This window comes from Engystomops pustulosus, chromosome 7, assembly GCF_040894005.1.
Source record: "Engystomops pustulosus chromosome 7, aEngPut4.maternal, whole genome shotgun sequence".
NCBI lineage: Eukaryota > Metazoa > Chordata > Amphibia > Anura > Leptodactylidae > Engystomops > Engystomops pustulosus.
In genome coordinates, this window is record NC_092417.1 from 46,850,520 (window position 1) to 46,874,411 (window position 23,892).

Consider the following 23,892-nt stretch of genomic DNA (forward strand, 5'->3'; position numbering starts at 1 on the left):
TAAGGGGCACATTATAGCCTGTTTCTGTCAACATTAAGGCAGCATTCATACGACCATTGGGGGATGTGTATATGGCCGCACGCTTGCAGCCATATAAACGCTCCCTATAGGCCGGCAATGGGAGCACTGAGCGGTACTGTGCCGCACATGTGCGACAGCATACCGCTTTGTAGTCAGGGAAAAGATAGGACATGTCCTAACTTTCCCCATTTTACAGCGCCGTGCACCGTGTATCTCTGTGGAGAGGGGACAGGATAACCCTCCTCCACTCCATGGCGCTGGATGTATGTCCACCCGGCTACGGCCCAGAGGACATACGTTTGTGTAAATGCACCCTAAGTCCCAAATTAGATTCTGTGGTCTGATGAGTTTATGGATTGGCCAAAGCAGATCCTGCGACCACCCTGGAACTTGGAGCGGATAGGTTCACTTTAATAATTTGTTTATTGCACATAGACATGAATCTGATTGGCTGAAGATGAGTTTGAAAATAATCTGATAACGAAGAGATTCTCGAAGTAATGCCCAAACATCAGGGACTTTTCCTGAATAAGACAAACACAGCTTCTTTCTACAGGGAAATAATAAACATTACACCTTTTTAAGCAATTTTCTGGAATTTTTCGAGTGTACCTTGTACCTGACACCATCTGCTAAAACCTAATTCAGAAATTTTGGTTTAAGCAAAGCAAACATTGTTTATTTACCCCGTTGGCTCCTGGCAACACAGCTATCCGGAGGCAAAGGACCTCATTAAAAATCCACATATTTATGCGTTCTGCGTCTGGATGCTCGGCCTTGCCTTAAGCTGTTAAAACTTGCAATATTTTTCCCGAGTTGTGTGAAAACTCCCTTAGCACATAATGTGTGGATTACACAGCTTGTAAAAATGGCACCTTGCAGACATGAGCGTTTCAGGTAGATAGTAACACATTCATATTTCATCACCATCTGTTCATCTTCCTGCCTCGTACACACGATTACAAACACATGCCTAGAAACATACACTAGAAAGATTTTCTCTCTCAGCCAATTTGTTGGTCTATTACAGATCCAGAAGCCCAAATATAGAAAAATAGGCAATTGCTGTATGAATTTTTCATCCTGCAGCTCTTACATATGAATTGGATGAACTGCAGTACCAGTTTTTTAGATTATGCAAAGAATATCCTATAGATTAGGTGGAAACGTAAAAACTGCACAATGTTAATTCTTTTTGAAGCTGACGTGTGTAGAAAAGGAAGGCAAATATATAAGATCTTGTGTATATACAGTTACAAAAAACATGTCTGCAACGAAGCTTTATTGTTCATCCTTGTTCCCTTGTCAATCCAAATATACCTGTTCCGACTTACATACAAATTCAACTTAAAGGGGTAGGCAACTTTTCAATAAATTTGTTCCATTAGACATGCCTCTGCATGTACCTGAACCTATGCCACCTTTTTAGAGCTTCCTTCTTTCCCTGTTCTCACCCTGCTACCCTCTGTATATACAGAGAACTTCTTTATGGTCGTCCTTATGGTGTCACCCACTGTGCCTCATTCTCTCACAGTCTGTCTCACTGACAGACACAGGTAGAGGGGAGGGTGGAGAGCAGGAGAAATCATTACTATCCTGCTGCAGCTCCTCCTATTCATCATTGCTTAAACATGTAAACAAAGATCCACGGAGAGTTTGCAGACAGCACAAAGGAAGTATCAAGAATTCTGTATTATTTGATAAACATTCAGGGATTATTGTTGTGGCAGTAACGATTCAGGGGCAACGTATGTGAAAGAGTAGCGAACCCCTTTAACAACAAACCTACAGAACTGATCTTGTAAGCTACAGGGGACTATCTCTATATCAAAAGCTCAATGAAAGTCTTTAGTTGATACTGAGAGTCAGATCTAATACCCCAGTAGTCTAGGTCATAGCGAGACAATGTACCAAAATAATAAGTCAAGTAGCCATACGTGTTACCCAAGAAGTAGAACACAAAACAAGGTAACTACACAAAAACACAAAAGAAGAGATACCAGTCAGGGAGGTGGATAGGGGAAGCGTACCAAGACATCATGACCTTCAGATCAGTGGTAGGTCTCAGTAACGCGATCTGAAATCTTGATTCTGTTTTATCCTAGGAAGCCTGCTGGGTTGTCGTCTTGGGTCTATACTATTTATTGACCTATTATATGATTTTATTTAACAGTTTTGTCCAAGACCTGAATGAAATTTTGTGGTCTGGTCCGTAGTTTTTACTCTGCTACCCTCATCCTATATTGTTTGCCTTTACCCCCCCCCCCTTCCTAAGTTTTGAATGTAGCAGTACATTTGAGCAGCGGCTCTTGACAACTTCTGATGTTCCAATTAGTGAGAACCGATTCCTGTCTTCGTAAACTCCGGGGATCTGCTTTAGGGATCAGTGGGTTCACAGCAGTTGGCCTTCTACTGATCAGGTTGTTATCCACTATCCTGATCGTGGATAATAAAAATACTTTGAGGGCGGCACGGTGGCTGAGTGGGTAGCACTTCTGCCTTGTAGCGCTGGGGACCTGGGTTCGAATACAACCCAGGTCAACATCTGCAAAGAGTTTGTATGTTCTCTCCGTGTTTGCGTGGGTTTCCTCCGGGTACTCCGGTTTCCTCCCACACTCCAAAACGTACTGTTAGGTTGTTTAGATTGTGAGCCACATCGGGACAGGGACCAATTTGACAAGCTTTGTGCAGCGCTGCGTAATCTGTGTGCACTATGTAATTAAAGAATTAATTATTATTTATTTATTTATTTACTTTGTACAACCCCTGTAGCAAGCAGAGTGCTGTGTAGTGGCTGCACGTGGTATTACAGCTCATCGTGATTCACTTAAATAGGCCTGAGCTGCAAAAAGGTCATGAAATAAATTGATATTAATGATATGTGCATCACAAGTGGCAATCGAAGGATCAGTCCAACCACTTCAAACAGCTGATATTGATATTAGCTGATCAATCCACAGGTGAATAAAACATAAAATTCTGAAATATCAATGTAAACGATTTAAAAATTCTACTGAAGTCTTGGGCTACATGACATAAATAAATCTAAATTTGTTGAAATTTCGCAAGCTTGCAATTGATTTTAAAAAAATCTAAATCAATTTTTCCTTGCAGGTTCACTTTCATCTTTGCGGTCTCTAGAAAATCACGGTGCCCCTTGTTAGCGCATAGCCACTTGCCATCAGTAGAATTGGGTCTAGTTGTGTAAGTTTCCATATAGAGTAACAGACGGCACATCTGCATCGTAGGCTGTTTGTACATAACACCAGCTTCTCCGCCATTATTAAGCTATGCTGTAATATTCCTGGCGCCGCACAAGTAAATGAAAATTATGTAAAAGTCAAAGCCTTACTCTGAGCTGAGATGTGTATCAACAACTGTGTGTAATTTGCAGCAATTTAGCAGAACAAGTCACATATAAATCACTTGAACCTTCTGTTACAAAGTACTTTGGGAGAGTCTTGTTGTAGCTTGTGTTCCCTCCAGCCACGGCTGTCACTTGATGTTTTTGAAGTGAAGACATATATTGTATACACCTATGGTGCAAATTGGCCCTGCCGCTCTGTACAGTGCATTACTGAATACATCATCACATTCATGTAGACCTGCAGAGCTATTTGTATATCTAAGCTTATGGATTACTGAAGTGAATCAGGCTGAGCTGCAAAACCAGAAAGAGCATTTTGACCACCGTGTGGTTGTTTCTGGGGAAGATTTTTTGTCTTGTTAAGGCTACATTTACTCGAACGTACGGGGGGCATATATACGGCCGAAGTATATACAGCCGACGTATATACAGCGTATATACGTCCCCCATACACTTCTATGGCTCACAGCCCTGTATGGGAGCGGTACGGTGCAGCTCCGTAGCCTGTAGAAAGATAGGACATGTCCTATCTTTCTACGGAATACGACACCATGCGCGGTATATTCCTATGGAGAGGGGTGGGGGTGAGCTGCCCTAATCCCCTGCTCCTCCCCGCAGCACCATTGTATGCCCACCGTATTACGGTATGGCAGGCATACATCGTGTGATTAATACTGGAAAGTTTTTGAGGTCCCTTTACAATCTGCGTTGCAGTTGTGTTTGTAAGTAATGCCTTGACCCTCCCCATAGCATATGAGTTGCTTTAAAACTCAACTTAAACACAACATGTGAACATGGTCTTAGACTTAGGCCACATATTGTGGACACACTGCTGAATTTCAGCTTAAATGAGACCACACATTTGCAGGAATGAAGGTACGAAGCATGTTGCATTTGAATTACATTTTGTAAAATCCCAATCCCAATTCAGTGAATAGGGCATTACTTATTTTTTTAAGCTATTTATCAAAATCACATACTGCCCCCACATGAGAAAAATAAATAAATGTACATGTATACAGCACAAAAGCAAAGCGCTTACTTTATAGAGTTCACGAGATTACACAGAGGCTGATAGACAGTGGCTGCCAGATAGAGGCTGATAGACAGAGGCTGAGAGACTTTTGCACTGTTACACTGTGAGCTCTGCTACATCTAACATATATGTGCCTGCTTCCCCCTGATCACTTATCGTTTGTAGCCTCTCTCTCTGATCACCATGTGCTGACAGGAAGTGATCAGTGTGAGCTCCCTGCAGCAGGCGTGGCTACAGGCTCAGAGCAGAGAGGAACATAGAAATCCAAGATGGTGGCCACCCGACCCTAAGTCAGAAGTTACAGGGTCGTGTCTAGGGGCAACTGAAATTGTGTACAGCAGGACTGATAGAGACAGGTTGGACTTATATCTGTGTAATGCTGAATTTTTGTTTATAACAGTGAATTACAAAATGTGTTATTTTGTTATCCTGAAGACATATAAGAAACTTGTCCTAGCGGGAATATCCCTTTAAGTAAGGAACTTGCCCTCTACTACATTGACTGAAAGACCCTGAGACAGGAAGTCCTTGCATCATTTTTCTATTACAATTGCGTTTTGAAACACAATATTAATGTAACAGGGAGGGCCTTGGCCCAATCGCATATGAGTTTTGGCTAAAACGCATGCTACTTCCTGATCGCAACCATTTCAGTCTAAACGCATATATGATCGGGGGAAGCTCCTCTCCACTGCTCTTGAATTACGTTTCTAAATGCAATTCAAACGCTGCAGGTGAACAGCAGGGATCATGTTCCCCAGCTTGTGGCCCACAAAGTGCACATGGTCGTGTGCATGAGGCCTTCCTTATTAGCTTCATTTTATTAACTATTTCTGGGGAAATTATAAAAATTATTCCACTAAAACTAATGTTAGTATTCTTTAGTGAGTTGGTATAGTTGCAGTGATAATTAATAAAATTGTGTTATGTTTTGCTCTAGTTATGCAATAAAATATCTCTTTGCCATCTTCTAAAAGTTATAACTTTTTCCATTTTTACAAGATGAATTGTAATGTTCATTATTACCATTCAGGGGTCAGTGTCACTTTTTTAATCACTTTATTTTTACATTTTTATATACCGTATTTTCCGGACTATAAGGCGCACTTAAAAGCCTTGGATTTCCTTGGAAATCCAAAGTGCGCCTTATAGTCTGGTGCGCCCTATATGAGGGCAGCGGACCATACTTACATAGGTCCCCGCTACCGGAGACAGCAGATCTCCAGCGGGAACTGCAGACCACGCGGCACGAACTTCTGCCGCGTGGTCTGCAGTTCCCGCTGGAGATCTGCTGTCTCCGGTAGCGGGGACCTATGTAAGTATGGTCCACTGCCCTCCTCCACCTCCCCCTCACCTTCCCCGCTCACCTTCCCCGCGTCGCCGCGTCTCTTCTTGGCGTCGCGTCCCGTCGGGTCTCCGCTCCGCCCCCGGACCTCCGCCACGCCCCCGACCCGGCGCCTTATAGTCCGATGCGCCTTATATATGGAATTATTACATATATAAGGCGCATCAGACTGTTGCGCCTTATATTCCGGTGCGCCTAATGGCCCGGAAAATACGGTCGTTTTTTTTTCTTTTAACATATTTATTATATTTTCTACATTTTTCCCTGTGTCTGATCAGCACTGGTTAACGCTGTGCGTTGTCCGATTTCCTTCATGTGTTGCTTCCCCGCTGAGGTCCGCCGGTGTTCACCATCTAGGTGCATGTAAGTGCTTGATCTTGCGACACAATTTCGTTTTTAAATTCCGTGGTTTGTCCGAATCAGTCCGGTTGTCCGCCGGCCACTTCCCCCGATTTCTGTCGCATGCAAGCTGGAACCGATCACGTGCGAGACAATCCCCTTCTAAATCCCTGTCCCAGCGGCGTGATCCCCGAAAACGTTGGAAAATGCGGCCGCAGGACCCTTAGTAAATAAGCCCCAATGTTTCAAATCTCAATCAAGTGCCAAGTTTGACCATGGGTCTATGAAATCTTTTGGGTTCTTCATAAGTAAATCTGCCTCTACCAAACTGTAGTGTAAATATTTTATCTGCAGATTATTACTGCCCCAGATGTCACTTTTTACAATGAAAAGGCTGGACTTTTCCTCTTGCCCACTTCTATGTATACAGAAGAGGCTTAGTTACTATCTTGGGACTTGCTTAGCACATGGTGGTGGGGGGGGGGGTACTTATCAGAGCTGGTATGCCAGCTTTATGTTTTGTAGTTTTCCCCTTACTAAGCTAATTGGGTATGGAGGAGGATACTGGGCCTTGTCACATTATAGCGCAATTCTACACCAGGCAGGACCTGGTGTAGAACTGCCATGCTAGATGCAGGATATATCTGGCGCATGCAGGGGGGCGGGGTTTACATCATGCATGATAATTCCCTCCTACTACAGCGAGACAGAGAATACATAATACATGGTTTTGTCACAAATATCTTTTTAAGACATTGCTAAAATCACAGACTGAAGACCTATCCTTACAGGACTATCAAGTTTTATCATATTATTTATATATGATATTGTTTATGAATAAAATAATGCATTTTGGACAATATTGATAAATCTCCCCATATGTATTTTATTCTAAATCCCAGAAGTAGTAGCAGATACTATTGTGCTGTGTAAATAAATTGTTGGCGTAAGGATAAGCAGCCGCTTGTGTTGCAGCTCCCTGGTGTTCAGTGATTTTATCATTTATTTTAATGAGCTTAGACTAATGCCAATTAACCCATAAAATCCCACAAGACAGCTATTGACATTTTAGATCCTCTGTTCCTTTCCTTATTTCAAGGGCTGTTCCGTGTTTCTATAGCAACAATCCTTCTTTCCAAAGATGAAAGGACAACTGGAGTGGAGGTGCCCTCACTTGGAAACCTCTCACCTCTACAATTCATTAGGGAATAACAATGCACAAAACATTATTAGTAATAATACCACTTTCTGGGGAGAGCTGTCTAATTATCCACGCGGCTGTCTCTAACAGGTGGACGGGCCTGCGCCGAATACTCCAGATAAACAGAAGCTTCCAATGGAAAATATTTCTCTGGAAAATATTGAAAAAAATTCTACACATGATCACGTGAATCAGAGTAGCGCCAATCTAGAACTGCAGGAAGAGTTTCCATAAAATCTGGATAAAACATACTGCAGTTTCAATACAATTTTTGCACCAAAAGCCACATGTGGATTTTTTTGGATTTTTTGTTTGATTTTGGTGCAGATTCTATAAGGACTTTTCTACTCCCATAAGGAATCTGCAGAAAAAAAAACATGCTGCGGATAGAAAATTCTTCAGCTCATGTCAATTTCAGTACACAATTTATACTCGTGTCATGATAACGTTGCAATCACATACTTGTGCCATGTGTCCATGTGCAAACAGTACCAACCGGACTCAAGTCCTTGGACCACAGTCGCCTATACACTCTGGAAGCTTGTGAACATGTAGTGTAAACAGGTTTTACACCCTAAATCCCAGCTGTATAAAGGGTGTTGGGGCCCTATATCAACTTCCATGTTTGTTTAAAGGGCTTGCCCAAGACTAACTAAAATAAATGAGGTGGCCAGGGTGGGCATTAATAAAAAAATGTAATAAAACCTGTAGACCTGTAACTATGTCCCAGCACCTGATGCAGCGCCAGGACAGTGGTTGGGTGGGCGTGTTTGTTTACAGGGGCACGGCACAGAGAGAGCGCACTGCAGGACACCAAGAGAACTGGACGAGGTAAGAACTAGTTAATATTTTTTAAGCAGCCCACTTCCGGACACTTCTGTTATTTTAGTTTGTTTTGGACAACCCCTTTATGCAGAATTTCTATACATTAGACAGCATTACTGGATGATAGCCTTAGCTATAAATGTTTCATTACCTATAGTATAATGGTTTACAGCTCCCCCTGTCTGTTTCTATAATCTATGGGCCTATAGCCTCTGTTACTTCTTAGTATTTATGGCCTAATATTGTCTCTTGAATTTTTAATGATTTTTACATGTTAGTTTATTAGGGAGTTAGGAAACACTTAAGTATAGGCTCTAAACAGCTATAAAAACGTAAGAAAAGAGCATTTTATTAAGCAAGATAATTAAAGGTATCAGGAACCATTTCACCTCGGGTAGTGGCTTATAGCTACTTCACATGGCAGTGTTTTACGTTTACATATCCAAAGCTGGGATGAAGGTATAATGTAATAGGAACATGTCTGATACTAGGTACATGGAAGAGCACTGGCCACAGATCACACATTGCTTTAAATTCAATGAGGAGCCACATCGAAGATAGCAGGGCTATACATTTATATATATTATATTATATTTTTTATCGTAGGATCAAAATGAGCTCTTATGATGGCCAAACAATATGTGAACCATTGGCACCCCTGCACACACCTCCTCATATTCAACTCCAAGATAGGTAATCCATTTGGAAGAGATTGAGGTTTGTGGTGCAGCGGGGGCATTGGGGTACATTTACTTACCCGGTCCAGTCGTGATCCCGCGGCGCGTTGTCCGACGAGCATTCAGGTCGCTGCTGCGCTCAGGTCCGCCGAAGTTCACCTTCTTCTTCCTGGTGCGTAATCTTGCGACACAAATGGTTTTTTAAATTCTGCGGTTTTTACGAATCCGTCGGGTTGTCCGTCGGCCACTCCCCCCGTTTTATGATGCTTGAAAGTCGGCGCCGATGCGCCACAATCCGATCACGTGCGCCAAAAACCCAGGGAAATTTGCCGCAAAACGGCAATATTTGGGAAACCCGACGAAAGTGCGGCGTTCGGACCCTTAGTAAATGAGTAAATATGTCTTCATTGCCAGATCACCACCCCGGGACACCTACCTCCTCTGATCTGTGGCTAGTGATATCTTGTCCTTCACCCTCGCCTCAACGCCATCACACTCCTCAACACAAAAAACAAGGGGTCCTATGTAGGACTGTCGTCCATCTTTCTAACTTATAGTGGAAACAGTGTACTTTCTGATGCTTTATGCTCTTTATAGCTCCCATAGGGCAGTGATGGCGAACCTTTTAGAGACAGAGTGCCTAAACTACAACCAAAATCAAGTCGCAAAGTGCCAACATGACAATTTAAGCAGTAACTTATTGATCCCTGCTTTATCACAGGTTTCAATCGTATTGGCATCCTGAGGACACCAATACAATAGAAAGAAGATGGAGAAATTTGGATTGTAGCTTACCTCCATGGCCCCCTGAAGATCAGGGGACCTAGAGCAGGAGCTCCAACAATAATCCATCTCTGCCTACACCTTGCCGCTCCTCCTGTAGTCCTGACAGCCAAGGATGTCGCTTTAAAATAGCACTGAGGATGGCACGTCCTGGGCTGTCCTGGACAGCAGGAGGAAGGCTTGAGTGCTGTCTGGCAAACTTTGTGCTGGGGTGAAGGCCTGGGTGCCCACAGAAAGGGCTCTGAGTGTCACCTCTGGTCATAGGTTCACCACAACTGCCATAGGGGTTCTCACTACCATTTAGTTGTGGCATACGGTGTCCTAACATACATATATCCTTGGTGAAAATATTCCTTTTTCTAAATGATAACCATACTTACATTATTAGGTTTTCTTTCAAACCACATACAAATGTGTGTATATCAGGTGCTAAATTGTAGTTGGCCCTTTCTTCTGGGAAAACTTCTTTGATTTTTTTTTAAATTAAGAATTTGCAAACACATTTCCAAGAAACCCCTATTTCCACATGTATGTTTTGAAGGTTCATTTACAACACATCGCTAACTAAACCGACAAAGTTATTCCAGCGATGCTCTCAATGTGCCAGTCAGAACGGTTTAGCACGCTTTTCAATTTGTAACTTAGTTGCTTTTTTTCTCTCCGCTTTTTGTGCCTATTTGAAGATTAGGAATCCCGGGACATTATCCATGATATAGAAGGATTTCTCTTCCCAGAAGGATAGCTGTTTGTAATGTCATTACAAATCTATTCCCTATGTTGAGCCGGGCTCCTTAGAGATTATGTAGTGCTAATTAAGGGTATACTCTGCCGGCTGCCCTCCTGCTGAGTGCCAAGACTGCTGTGCAAGGCAGAGATTACACCGCACTGGGTACATTTCATGGAAGGAATTGGACGTAAATATGGGCATTTTCTTCTGTTTTGTGTTACAAATTGGAAAGCTAAATATTTAGCATATTTCTATATGTTTCCCATTTTCATGATTGAAAATAGATGGAATGCTTTCCTAAAATTCAAATATGCTAAAGGGATACATAGGGTCAAGTTGAAGCAAACAACATGGCTGCATTAAGACGTGTATCTAGCTAACAGCTAGTTCAAGTGATCAAGTGATTCAAAACCAGGTCTGGTCAAGCCAACAATAGGTGCAAATATTTCTATTGTATTTTATTTCTGGGTTTTCTCCACATCTGGTTCTGGCTCAGAATAACGGATGCAAAAAACTGATGAAATAACTCATGCAGTGAACGTGACCGAAACACATGGCAAATACCTGTGATGGGATTAGGTGTTTCTGACATATTGGGGCAGATTTACTTACCCGGTCCATTCGCGATCCAGCAGCGCGTTCTCTGCAGAGTATTCGGGTTCTGCCGGGATTCACTAATGCAGTTCCTCCGACGTCCACCAGGTGTCGCTGCTGCTCTGAATGCACTGGAGTTCACCAAACCAGGCCAAGTGAAGGTAAACGCGTGTCCAGCGACACTTTTTTGTTTTTAAATGCGGCGGGTTTTCCGAATCCTTTGGGTTTTTTTACGGCCACGCCCCCCCCGATTTCTATCGCGTGCATACCGGCGCCATTGCGACACAAACCGATCACGTGCGCCAAAATCCCGGGGCAATTCAGGGCAAATCGGCGCAAAACGGAATGATTTGTGTATCCCGCCGGAAAAACGTGAATTGGGCCCTTAGTAAATGACCCCCATTCTCTTTCTCTCTCTTGCCGCAGCATTTGAAATCGATGGCGAACTTTCCATTCAAGTCAAAAGGAGCACCAAAAATAGCGGAGCATATTCGACACTGTTCTTGACTTGCATAGAAAGTGTGCGTCGGTTCTAACCAAGTTCACTCTTGAGATAGATGCGGGTCTCAGCGGTGGAACCCATGCCTTTAAGGTATTTATTACATATCTTGTAAAAGGGCTCCTTGAAGGACAGTATGTCACTTAAAAAAAAAAGTTGAAAATCCCAATCTTCTTGCACAGAAGTTTAGCCCATTCCTGTACACTAATTGTTATTTACTGTTCCTATGATCCCAATACACATTCCTTATAATATACAGAGTATGTTGACATGCATAGACTACAATTCCAATAAATTCTTGCACAGAAGGCTGTGAATAATGATTGAGCTCTTTTTCCTCTTTCAGCTCCAGTTAATAAAGAAACTTCAGTACAGCTAGAATGTTTAAGTAAAGCACAGCACCTTTCCTTCCATATCCTCTCCTAGATGGTTTCCTAGCTAGTTCACCCTCCGTGTCTGTCAGCACAATATTCCTAGTTAGTCCCCCCTCCTTTGCTGTTTCCCATTGTACCCGCATGAGCTGTTCAGTTGTTATTATTGTACTCTTACGAATCAAACTTATATTGATCATTAGTCATCAATAACCCTTGTTATTTTTTAATATGAATCCTTAATACATGCATGTGATTTAGATTAGAACTTAGACATGTGGCTACATTTGTTGTCACAACTGCAGCCTTATGCTTTATTGAATGTTTTTCCCAAAATTAAGTACTGGTGGCGTATAGCCCATCTGTATGAATTGTGAAAGTCCAACCCCTGGGACCTCAATAGATCAGGATAGTTAAAGGGCTACATCACTTCCCCTTTATTGTTCTTGCTGGTACAGCAGCTAGTGTGTTTGGGCATCAGTGTTTGCCTAGTACATGTCCATGGCTCCCCATCCCTTATGGCCCCTTCACACAGGCTAATCAAATGTCTAGGAGAGAAGATCCATAGAAAAGTTAATTCTCGAACCTCACTCATTGCCAGCTTGTTGACTGTACTTACAAGCCCCACACAGTTTGCTTTAGATGTGCTGCCAAAACACAAGCATCTTTCATGCTGCAAGTGATCACCCAACAATAGTTTCTTGGCCAATGGTTGGCACCTTCATGTGGGACAGTTGTAGGTAATAATTGATTGTAGAAAAAAAAACTTTCCAAATATTTTGGGCAGCGCAAAAGAAGTAGAAGAGATCACGTGCAGTGGTTTAGCCCTGGCTGACAGCTACCATCTATCATCAAAATTAAGCAGGGTAAACCAGGGACACTTACCCATAGTGTGGGTATCTTCTATATTTGTTATCCATGGCCTCCTTACTTCTGAAATGAACTTTTGAAATGATAAAAATCAGTCTGAAGGGCTCTGGGGATGTAGCTTCACAGACTGTTACACTGTGCAGGAGTACTCCCCACTTCTTACTGTGTGCTAAATCTTCCTCTGTTGCTGTGAGACTACAGCAGGCGGATGGAGGGGAAGTGTGAGGGGATGGTGTGAGACAGTGTAAAAGCCTATCAAGCTATAACAGCCCCAGAGCCCTGTAGACTCACTATCATTATTTTAAAAGTTGATTCAAGAAGGATGGAGCCATAGATAACAAATATAAGAAGATTACTACAGTCACAGCGCCTGGATCTATGAGTAAGTGTCCCTGGTTTCTCATGATGGATTTTGATGATAGATTTCCTTTAAGGAGTGGGGTTAGCTCCAATTAAAAGTAGTCTTCCTTGTTGAAAAATTGACCTTGAAGAATAAAGTGTAATGAATAGTTCTTCTCACCTTACACATGTGTCATGTAAATTAAAGTCAGATCTATCATAACATGTCATGTCACAGATACAGTGTACAGCAGTAAGTTTACAATGTGTGTTTGCGTGGTTTACCTCCTGGTCCTCCGGTTTCCTCCCACACTCCAAAACTTACTGATAGGTTGATTAGATTGTGAATGATTTGGCCAGCTCTGTGCAGCGCTGTGTAATCTCTGTGTGCTATATAAATAAAGGAATTATTATTATTAATGTGAATCCTAACCTACCAGGGAATATATATATATGAACAGCATATAATTTGATCTTCACGCTGATCTGCAGTTGGATGTGGACACTGCTGTGATATTACGGGGAGAAGAGACATTACATTATATAGGACTGCAGCTTCCTCTGTCGTGTCTCAGCATGCCTGGGTGGTGGCAGGCCCGGTAACACCAAGAGGCGCTAAACCATGCTCTACGTGAAATATAGCGAAGACAGTTTCTATGGAAACAGAAGAAACAACGGGGAAAAATATGACATGAAAAAGGCAGGTAGAAAAGACGAGATGAGATTTTAAGTGTGAAGAAAGAGTCTCAGAAGTGGATCCTGGCTTCTCATTCCCAGAATCTGCAGGCTGGAACGAGCTAGCGATCCATATTTAGAAACGCAGAATACGGTTCAAAAACAATTCTTAGAAATATACAAATTTGACATTTTAAATAAATGGAGCTTTTCTGTAAAAGCTTTTGTATGACATTTTGGGTAAAATATGTTTTAATGTTTCTTTTGACTACAGGTATGTATGATCATGGTGATACAAAGTAAATGTAGGCTTTATTATGCTTAAAAAATTTTTTAAAAATTCTTTACCCCCCCCAAAAAGTCTTCATTTTGCCATATAATGCCAATAACTTTTGCATGGACCGTCGTACAAACAGCAATGAAGTTTTCATTGATTGAAATTTGGACATGTATGACCTTTTCATCACTTTCTATTTACATTAATGGGTGTTGCATTTTTTAACACAATGATAAGTTATGTTTTATGTTTCTATTTCATATTCCTATATATGTTCTAGTGATAGAGGTGGGATTTTATTTATTTTTTTACCTTTTTCCAACTATTTATTTCTTTAGTTGTATTATTTCTTTACTATTTTGATCTACCATCAGAATCCATCATGATAAACCAGGAATCACTTACTTACTTATAGATCCAGGAGCCGTGGCTGTGGTAATCTTTTTATATGTGTTATTCATGGCCTCCTTCCTTCTAAAATCAACTTTTAAAATGATGCTAATGAGTCTGAAGAGCTCTGAAGGGCGTTAACAGAGCCTCTCAGTTCTACAGATTTACAGGCTGTTACACAGTCTCCCTCTCCCCCAGTAATGGATCATAATATAGACTGTTTGGGTGGCAGCTTGGGGCCCATAGCCGACCAAATCACCCACCAAAGTTTATACTGAGAAAGATCTTCACCCATGAAATTGTCATACATCTGTTCCTACTCTCAATACACATGTACAAAAGTGCCATTTCAGGACCTTTGAAGGTCCTCCAACGGTCCTGAAACTGAAGATTGAAAGCAGGCAGAAGGGAAGCATCCACCATTCCCCAAGAAGCTTGATTCTAGTCAGAGTTATGGGCCTGCCCACTTTGAAAGAGGGGAATCTGTTCTTTCAAATGAATCTAAAATTGTGTTTCTAGGTGTCATGGAACCAGAGATATTCAGGTTTAAAGTGAGGATTTCAGGTGCGATTTTTATATATAAATATAACTTTAACAGTTAATATCTCCGTTTTCCTGACACTTCGATCCTCTTGGCTACATATTAACCCCGTGACCCAGAACATGTCCATAAATCTATATGTAACACCAAACACACACACATGTTCTGTAATAAAGTTATTATTTCACACCATCCATTTATATATTTTGCTTTTTCTCTATCTTTTTATTTCAATCAATCTTCCATTTAATGCATCGTGTGAACGCGCCCTCGAAACACGTTTGGTAATAAATTGGGTCGTGTGTGTCCCTGGCCTAAAATGTGATGTGCCATGACAGGATTTGTAAATTTTCCCCAGTTTTTCGGTTTGTGAAAGCAATTAAATATTATAATAATTCATTTTCATGTTTATATATATAACATCCTGCCAGCCACATACACAACAGCTAAGGTTATCCCTAACATATAAACAGTTCTAACACAGAATATATATATATATATATATAGAACTGCATATTGCATATATTGCAGAACTCTTTAACATTTGAACTTTTATATATATTCTGTGTTCAAATGTTAAAAAGTTGCAGAATATATATATATATATATACATACAACAGGGCAGTGGCCGCCGGTCCTGTGCAGGACTCCGGAGCCCGGCTGCGCTGGCTGCACGTCGGGAGGGGCGGGGCCGGTGACGTCAGGCTGTGGTTCCTTATCCCGGCCGGGGCAGTGCGCTGCTCTGCAGAGGGGTGCAGTTATCGGGAGAGCCCGGAGGAGGAGGAGGTGAGAGCCCTGCAGGGCTGTCACAGCAGCCGCAGGAGGAGACGCGTCTATACGGAGCGGGTGCGATATGCTGCAGATCGGCCAGTGAGAGGACTTGGCGCCGGGCAGGAGACTTGTGCCACTGCTGGATGTTGTACCTTGCGGCGGGCGGGCAGCCAGGATGAAGCCGCTCATCGCCACCTCTGAGCCGGGCAAGGAGAGCAGCTCCCCCAGGCGCAGGGACAAGTGTGAGGCTGAGTCCGAGCGGCAAAGGACCCGGGAGCGGCTGGAGGCCACCCTGGCCGGGCTGGGGGAGCTGGCACACCTGCGACACCGCCAGGAGACCCTGGTGAGGGCTGCGCTCTGCCCGATCACCGGAGATGCCCCAGCGCTGAAGGGGGACAGTCCCCGGAGCCTGGAGGAGAGGTTCCTGGAGGAGAATATCCTGCTGCTCAAGAAGCAATTGGTAGGTGACACCGGAGAACCGACCACTACAGGGGGCTACAGTATAACCAGTGCGTCCTGGGGGGCTACACTGTTACTATACATCCTGGGAGCCTGCACTCTTACCGTACATCCTGGGGGCTACACTGTACAGCCTTACATCCTGGGGGGCTACACTGTTACTATACATCCTGGGAGCCTGCACTCTTACCGTACATCCTGGGGGCTACGGTATAACCAATGCGTCCTGGGGGGCTACACTGTACAGCCTTACATCCTATTATTTATTATTACTATTATCATACCTTAGGGGGGGACTACACTGTACTGCTATATATATATATATATATATACTGCCATGCATTCTAAAGGAGCTACACTGTATTGCTATATATATATATATATATATATTATATTGCTATAGATCCTAAGGGGCTTCATTACCAGACATCCTAGGGGTCTAATTGTACTGCCATACATGACATGGGGATGTGTTTAGTATTCCATAAAACATGGGGGTATACACCGAACTGCCATAAAGGGGTATACAATACTAGGGGCTTACACTGTATCAAGTGTTGTATCCTATAATACAATGGACACACTATATATTTTGATGTATTTGAAGTAACTGGATATACAATACAGTGTACGTTTGGTCTTATACTAGCACGACTTGTGCAGAATACAATAGGGATGGGGTCTGATGTATAATGATGGGGGGAGATGTTTCATAGATGTATAGTAGGAGCGCCACCTCCTTCCATTCATCACATGTAGTAGGGAATGTTGTTTCTTTTATGGGGTGTAAATAATAAAGGGGTTGCTGAGTAAATGGATATTGAGGATAGGAGTTTGGCTGCTCCATAGACTATAGGGACAATACAAAGATATTCCTACTTTACGTTCAGCAATTTATTTGTATTCACAAATTTCATTTTGGCTTGAATTGAAGTCTGATGAAGAAATCTCAGTTGCCCATGTTACCCTATGATATGACAATCGGCAGGGGCTAGTTTTCCTGTAGTGCTACATTCACTCTCGGGGTAGTGGTTTTTGCATTATGACGTGCAGGTATTCATGGCTGAACAATGAGCTTTATAATGTGAAGCCTTGGTTGAGGGTTCATTGCTCAGATTGCTTTGTCAATGACCCTCTGTCCCTACATGATCCTTTCAGTTGTTCTCCATGTAATCCGAAGGTTAGCCCTGACGCCCAGAAGTCCTGCACAGCGAGCTGCTAAAGCCAGGCAGCCTGTAACATGACCATTTCGAGGATTTTGTGCCTCTAGTATATCATGGAAGATTAATTTCCTAAATGATAAGTCTTCTAGCACATGTTGTGGGATTGTATATTGGAGCAGACAGAAATGTCTTGGGATAACGGGTTTGAAGTCTTTTGGTTTAAAAAAAAAAAATGGGAAAAGGAGCTGGTGGCATTGTTCAGCCACCAGAGGGCGCTAGTGGGTGTCATAAGTTTGCTGCAGCTATGCAATAAGGCTCTTGCCCGCTGCCCCAGGCAGTTTTCTCAGTGGGGTCCTGTGTCAAACTTAAGACAATCAGCGACTAGAATTGATTTATTTGTCTCCTGGAACAATCTATTTTATACCCCTTATAAAAAAGCGTCTCCTTTTACAATTTGGAAGTTTAGTGGCAATCTTGTTGTAGCGATGGTTGCCATGTGTTCTTGGGAAGCACGGCTATATGGAAGCATCTGAATATGTATAACCTGTCTGTACTGTAATGTATAGCTCCTTGCCAGGAAGCTGGAAATGTCTTGGAAGTGCTGCCACGATAGGCAAAGAGAAAATAGACACGTGCTGCCGTATGGTGCGTCACAGATTAGAATTCTAGCAGTGAAAACTTTAGAACACTACTTAAAACTGGAGTCATACGGAGACTCAATATGTCGGTATAGACTTCCATAGGTGATAGGCTTCACTTTAACTTTGTTACAACATTGGGTTGCCTAGACTTGTTATCACGTTGCAGTTGCAGGACTATTTTAGGAATTGAGTTGCACTCCTTTTTGGATTTGAATGGAATTTGATGCTAAATAATTGCAAACTTATTGCAATGGAGTTTTTTTGCCGTGAGCTGTACATTGAGGTCTGTGCAGATCATCTGTGGCTTGTTGTGACCATCTAGTGGCACTTTGCAATGTGACTAAATTCCCAGGCATTACCTGGTATGTCATAATGTCCCTTTACGATCTGTGTCATTCTGCTGTTGTGTATCATGGTTTTACTATTGGGGCTCCGGACTGATGAATTTGCCCTTCTTAAGATGTTGGATCTTCTCCATTATGAATACAGCACTTCATTATTAAGATAGACCTACAATACAATGTTATTTACTGGTTTCTAACAATTAATATTTGTATAATTCCACAGAACTGCTTGAGGAAGAGGGATGCTGGCTTATTAACCCAACTTCATGAGCTGGACAAACAGATCAATGATTTAAAAATTGACGTAGAGAAGACCACTGAAGAGCATTTGGAAACGGACAGTCGTCCTAGTTCAGGTAACTTCAAAATTACTTCTTCTTTTTCATATGATTTGATATTATCTTAACTTTATGGTGCATAATAGTAATTTTATTAAGTGTTTTATACTTAAAAGTTAACATTTAAAACTAATTTTTCTGACTGTTTTTCCATGTGCTTGTAAAGTAGTAGCAGAGGAGTTCCATTTATAGTTTTGGATTGTTTAGTTTGGGTTCTTAGATCAATTTGTAATTTTGGATTGATAGTTTAGGTTGGATTGTATTGTACAAAATAATATCCTAACAATTAACCAATTGTCAAAGCTAATTTATTTAAAACAAACTATAGATTGTAATTCCCATGAGGCAATGTACTAGTTCAATCACGCCTGTATCTGAAGTCCTTAGTAGCCTGTGGTTCATCTGCAATGACTTTTCCATGAGACTGTTGTTTTTTTTATTTTTAGGATTTTATGAGTTGAGTGATGGGACATCAGGATCTCTTTCCAATTCCTCAAACTCTGTCTTTAGTGAATGTTTATCCAGCTGTCAGTCTAGCACCTGCTTTTGCAGCCCCCTCGAAGCATCATTAAACATCCCAGATGGTCAACCAAGATCAGCAGGTAAGGTTCTTCTAGTGGATTCAACTACCTCCCTTCATTGATAGTTTTTGGTTCTGATGGCTCATTTCGAAGAACATTGAGGTGTTTCATTAGACAAATGTGTCCATTTTGTCACATTTCTTTAAGATTTTAAGGGTCTACTATTTTGCATTTTATGGTGCAACTGCTTAAGGTGTTTATGATATCAGTCTCTGTCCTTTAGCAAACATGATGCTTTTTTACAAAGCACAATGCAGAGCATTGTGTCTAATCTGCACAACCCCTTTAAGCCTTTTGGTAAACTTTTCTTAGTGGCCCATAGTGTCACACCATGTCTGCCTTTGCTTAAGTGCATTCCTTTTTGTATTGCCTTGAACAGTAAAAATTGAATTGTTAATACTGTATTTTTTCGACCTCCATTTCAGATGACTTCTTTGAATGGTTGGACTACAGAGAAGGCCAGTGTGAAAGTACAGGCACAGTTCGTCGGTCCTTTTCGGCACCCCATTCGAATACCACTGAAGTTGTTGCTGATGTACATCCAAAGTATCAGTGTGATCTTGTCTCCAAAAATGGCAATGATGTATACAAATATCCAAGTCCTCTTCATGCTGTGGCAGTGCAGAGTCCCATGTTTTTGTTATCCATGATTGGTAACGTAAAAACTGAAGAGGAGAGTGAAGTGGGTGCAAATATAAATGACTGTTTAGTGACGGAATTGGATTCCCTAAAACATGAAGACTCTTATCAACAGAATGGTTTCTGCTCCGCACCTCCACCTCCTAGTAAAAAACTAGATGGTTACATTTTGGGTATAATTCAGAAAAAATCACACCCTGTACGGACTAACAAACCCAGAACAAGTGTAAATGTAGACCCTGGGAAAGGTATTTTACGGCATGGGAGTATGTGTGTCAAACAGACTGGTGGCATCTCTCATAACGGCACCACTAACATGAAGAACCCTAAACAGCCATGTTTACATTCCTCTGGAATAACCTCTATGGATAATAGCACTTACCCCTCTCCAAAACAGTGTGCTAAAGAATCTCAAAGTGAACAGCTGGAAATTAAAAAGATGCCTTTAGTCCAGAGTTACCAGCCAACTAATAATGAACTTCAAGGCCAAAACAATTCTCGGAATTCTATGAAGCCTGTCTGTCAAAATCTTGGAAGGGGCCCTGTGATTGGAACATCAAATATTCCAAAGGAAATACATGTGAATCCCAGTTCCTCCAGCAATACTTTTCCCAACATTTCCAATCCACTTTGTAATGGATCTCCAAAGGAACCACTTATTATTGTCCCTCTTCATCAGGAGGCTAAAATTGTACCACCACCGAAAAGGATTTCTCCCAAAAATACAATTAACTCTTATCATGGATCATCTCATGATGAGAGACCTCCATTAGACTTCAAGAGTGAAGGATCCTCCTCTCAGAGCTTAGACGAAGGGCTGTTGGTGAATGCACATTATATCCCTGCACAACAACAGGGTGTTAAACTCCACAAGAGTACCAAAAATGTAAAGATAGTTAAAAGCTCGACATTGAAACACAAGTCAAATATACAGAATGTTATGGATCATGGCTCCCAGACATTGAAAGAAAAGGGCAAGGTTGTAACAAAGAAATGTAGGTTTCCCGATGACTTGGATGTTAATAAAAAGGTTAGGAAAGTTTCTCCAAGAGGTAAAAAGATTGTACATTCGCAAGTAGAGACTGGTACAGTAAGTAAAAATCCAGGGGGAAGCAAGTCTGGCAGTAAGCCTCATGGACACGCAAAAGATGTGGTTTTGGCTAAGCCTAGACATAAAAGAGGAGACTATCGAAGGTGGAAGTCCTCAGCTGAGATATCTTATGAAGAAGCTCTACGCAGAGCAAGACGGCGAAACCAGAGAGAGATGCTTGGTGTTTATGGACAAGTTCCTCTTCCATATACCAGCCCATATGCTTATATAGCTAGTGACTCTGAGTATTCAGCAGAATGTGAGTCTCTGTTTCACTCAACAGTTGTAGACACCAGTGAAGATGAACAGAGCAACTATACTACAAACTGTTTTGGGGACAGTGAGTCCAGTTTAAGTGAGGTGGAATTTGTTGGAGAGAGTACAACGTCAAGTGATACGGATGAGAGCGGAGGACTTATTTGGTCTCAGTTTGTCCATACCCTTCCCATGCAAGCAGCCACAGCCGCCGATTTTCAATCCACAGCGAAGGCATTTGTAAAAATAAAAGCCTCCCACAATCTAAAGAAGAAGATTCTTCGCTTTCGATCGGGGTCTTTAAAATTGATGACAACAGTTTGAAGCATCAAATGTTTTCCTACTGTTCCCAACCCCGTTCCTCACTGTGTAAATAAATTTGTATCATTTGTGCAAATATTTAAAAGGTTTACAGTAACTTATGTTGACTTGTGAAAACTGTTTTGTTACTTCCGAAAATTCTTTGAATTGATTAGCTGTTCAATGTTGACACTGCCAACGTCTCCATAACCCAAACCTCCGATGCCTGGAAACCACATAATTGTCCGTCAAGATGGTTGCTTAAGATCTGCCCTTCAGTTTGGAACATCAGAACAGTTCAGGACATTATCTTAACATTCCGTCTGAAGTTGCACCTTTTTTTTTTGCCAACTCTTTTCAGTTCTACATATTGTTTTCTTTCTGAAGGATTGTGAATCCAGTAATGCATATAGAACTGGCCAGACTCACTAAGTGGGAGGGAGGTATCACAGACACGCTTTTAATATAATGGTTGGGTCCCTTCCGGTAAATATTTGCATGCATTATGCATGGAAAGTATTGGTTCCCATATGCCTTTTATTATGGGCTTTTATGTATACTATAATCCTATGTATTTTATATATTTTGTAAATTATATAACACATTTTACATTGTAATAAACTTGTCTGCTTTAATGCTGTTTAAAATTATTAAATTGGAATAAGCTCATCTTGTCTTGTCTTGAAGCCTTTTATTAAGTTTGATCCTTATCTTTAAAAGAAGTCAAATGTCCTGTCAGCCGCCTCCTTTCTGTTCATTTAAATGCAAAATACAAAAAGGAGCCTTAAAAGGTGGATCAGCCATATAAAGAGGGCCTGTCTGTCTTCCAGGAAATGTCTCCAAGATGCTTCTTTTGCCAGGAGTTTCTAGGGAAGTCGTAGGTAGCATTCTTATTATTATTAGCTTGGCCAATACAATAGAGGGCTTACAAAGGTTGTTTGTAGTGGATCCACCTTGATCTGTGTTTATGTTTTGGAAAACTAGGCATCACGGTGAATCACAAGTTCCAGAAGACGCCTAGGCAGACGCACATGTGGTCAGCTTACATACACTAACAAATAATACAGTACAATAAAATTATATACACTGCATTATCTTCGGTTTCTCTGTAGGTGAATAGTGCATTTGTCTCACAATACTAACCCTGCCACCAAATGTTACATTTCCACCACTTCCAGAGAAATCCTATACTCTTGCAGGAGATTCAGATTTCCTGTCAATTGTAGAAGAATTTGTTGCCTTTAGGGTATTCTCACATCTAGCAGGTCATAAATTACCATAGTCTTTCCACCTCTGTGTTTTCTATGCAACACGTTCACCAAATTTGTCACAAAGGCCACGATCTAAGAGTATGTGCTTTATAAATACACCGATAAATTGTTTACCTTTTTTTATTAAACCTTAAATCCAAGAGTAAACGCCTATATTTGCTCAGAACGCAGACTGGATTCAAAGGGTTTGTGTGTCCTTGCCTTAGACTAAGATTTGAGTCCCTTTGCTTCTACTGTGAAAGGGATAACGCTGGGTATTGTCTCCATCACAAAAACACTTCCACATTAAATTACGGTTTTGTGTTTTTGTATATTTTGAAATCTAAATAAATGGATGGTAAAATAATATATGTATATGGTAATAGTTGTTGACTTGTCCAACCAGAACCAAACCTAATGATGGCAATGTGAAAGGCCCTTTTATTGTATCCATCATAATTATTGTGAACTATTTTGCACAGGGACAATAATTCCAGATTAAAACTGTATAATTAAAAGACCTAATTAGAGGACAATCTACCAAACTCTTATTGTATGGCTGGTAGTATCTGTAAACTGGTTTTCTATTAGTTTTCAATATGGGAGAGGAACTATTGCTGTAGTCATTTCTACTTGGCCTCAGTTCATGTAAAAGCACATTGCAAACAAGAATTAAACCGTTTTTTCAACGTTCAACAGGAGCCACTTAGACCAGCCAGTAGGCTCTTTTCTTTCTAAAATCATAGCTTCCATTTTTAACAGAGCAATTACAGCCATGCCAATTCAACTGGAACACGAAGGACTTTTAATTGACTGACCGGTTTCCGATGCCACAGGCTGCTTCCGAATGGAGGACTAATAACCCAAATGAGAACAGATCTGATTTGTCTAATCTTCTTGGTTCTGGGCCAATACAGTGGTTCATTGCGTTGCACTGCTGCATTGCATCACTTAAGTCCTATGGCCAACCTGTACCTGGAGTTGTATGTCCTCCCCATGTTTTATGTGGGTTTCCTTGTCACATTCCCAATATATTGCAGCCCAATAGAAATCAATCTGAGTTCCATAAACAATGGAAACGTAAAGTGCTGAAGAATATGCAAGCTAAATATTTGTATTAAAAAAAATCTGGTTCAAGCTTTTGGCAGAACAAATTAAGTAGTGCAAATTAAGTGTTGTTTGCA

At 41.4% G+C, this 23,892-nt stretch overlaps 1 protein-coding gene across 1 annotated transcript; it reads left to right on the forward strand.

Annotated features, from left to right (window-relative positions):
• Positions 1-15,604: 15,604 nt before the first annotated feature.
• On the forward strand, positions 15,605-22,127 carry DACT1 (dishevelled binding antagonist of beta catenin 1). Its single transcript, XM_072115780.1, has 4 exons — positions 15,605-16,108; positions 18,479-18,611; positions 19,040-19,195; positions 19,600-22,127. Exons 1-4 carry the CDS (start codon positions 15,824-15,826, stop codon positions 21,480-21,482), a joined length of 2,457 nt encoding a protein of 818 aa, XP_071971881.1. The 5' UTR covers positions 15,605-15,823; the 3' UTR covers positions 21,483-22,127.
• Positions 22,128-23,892: the final 1,765 nt, after the last annotated feature.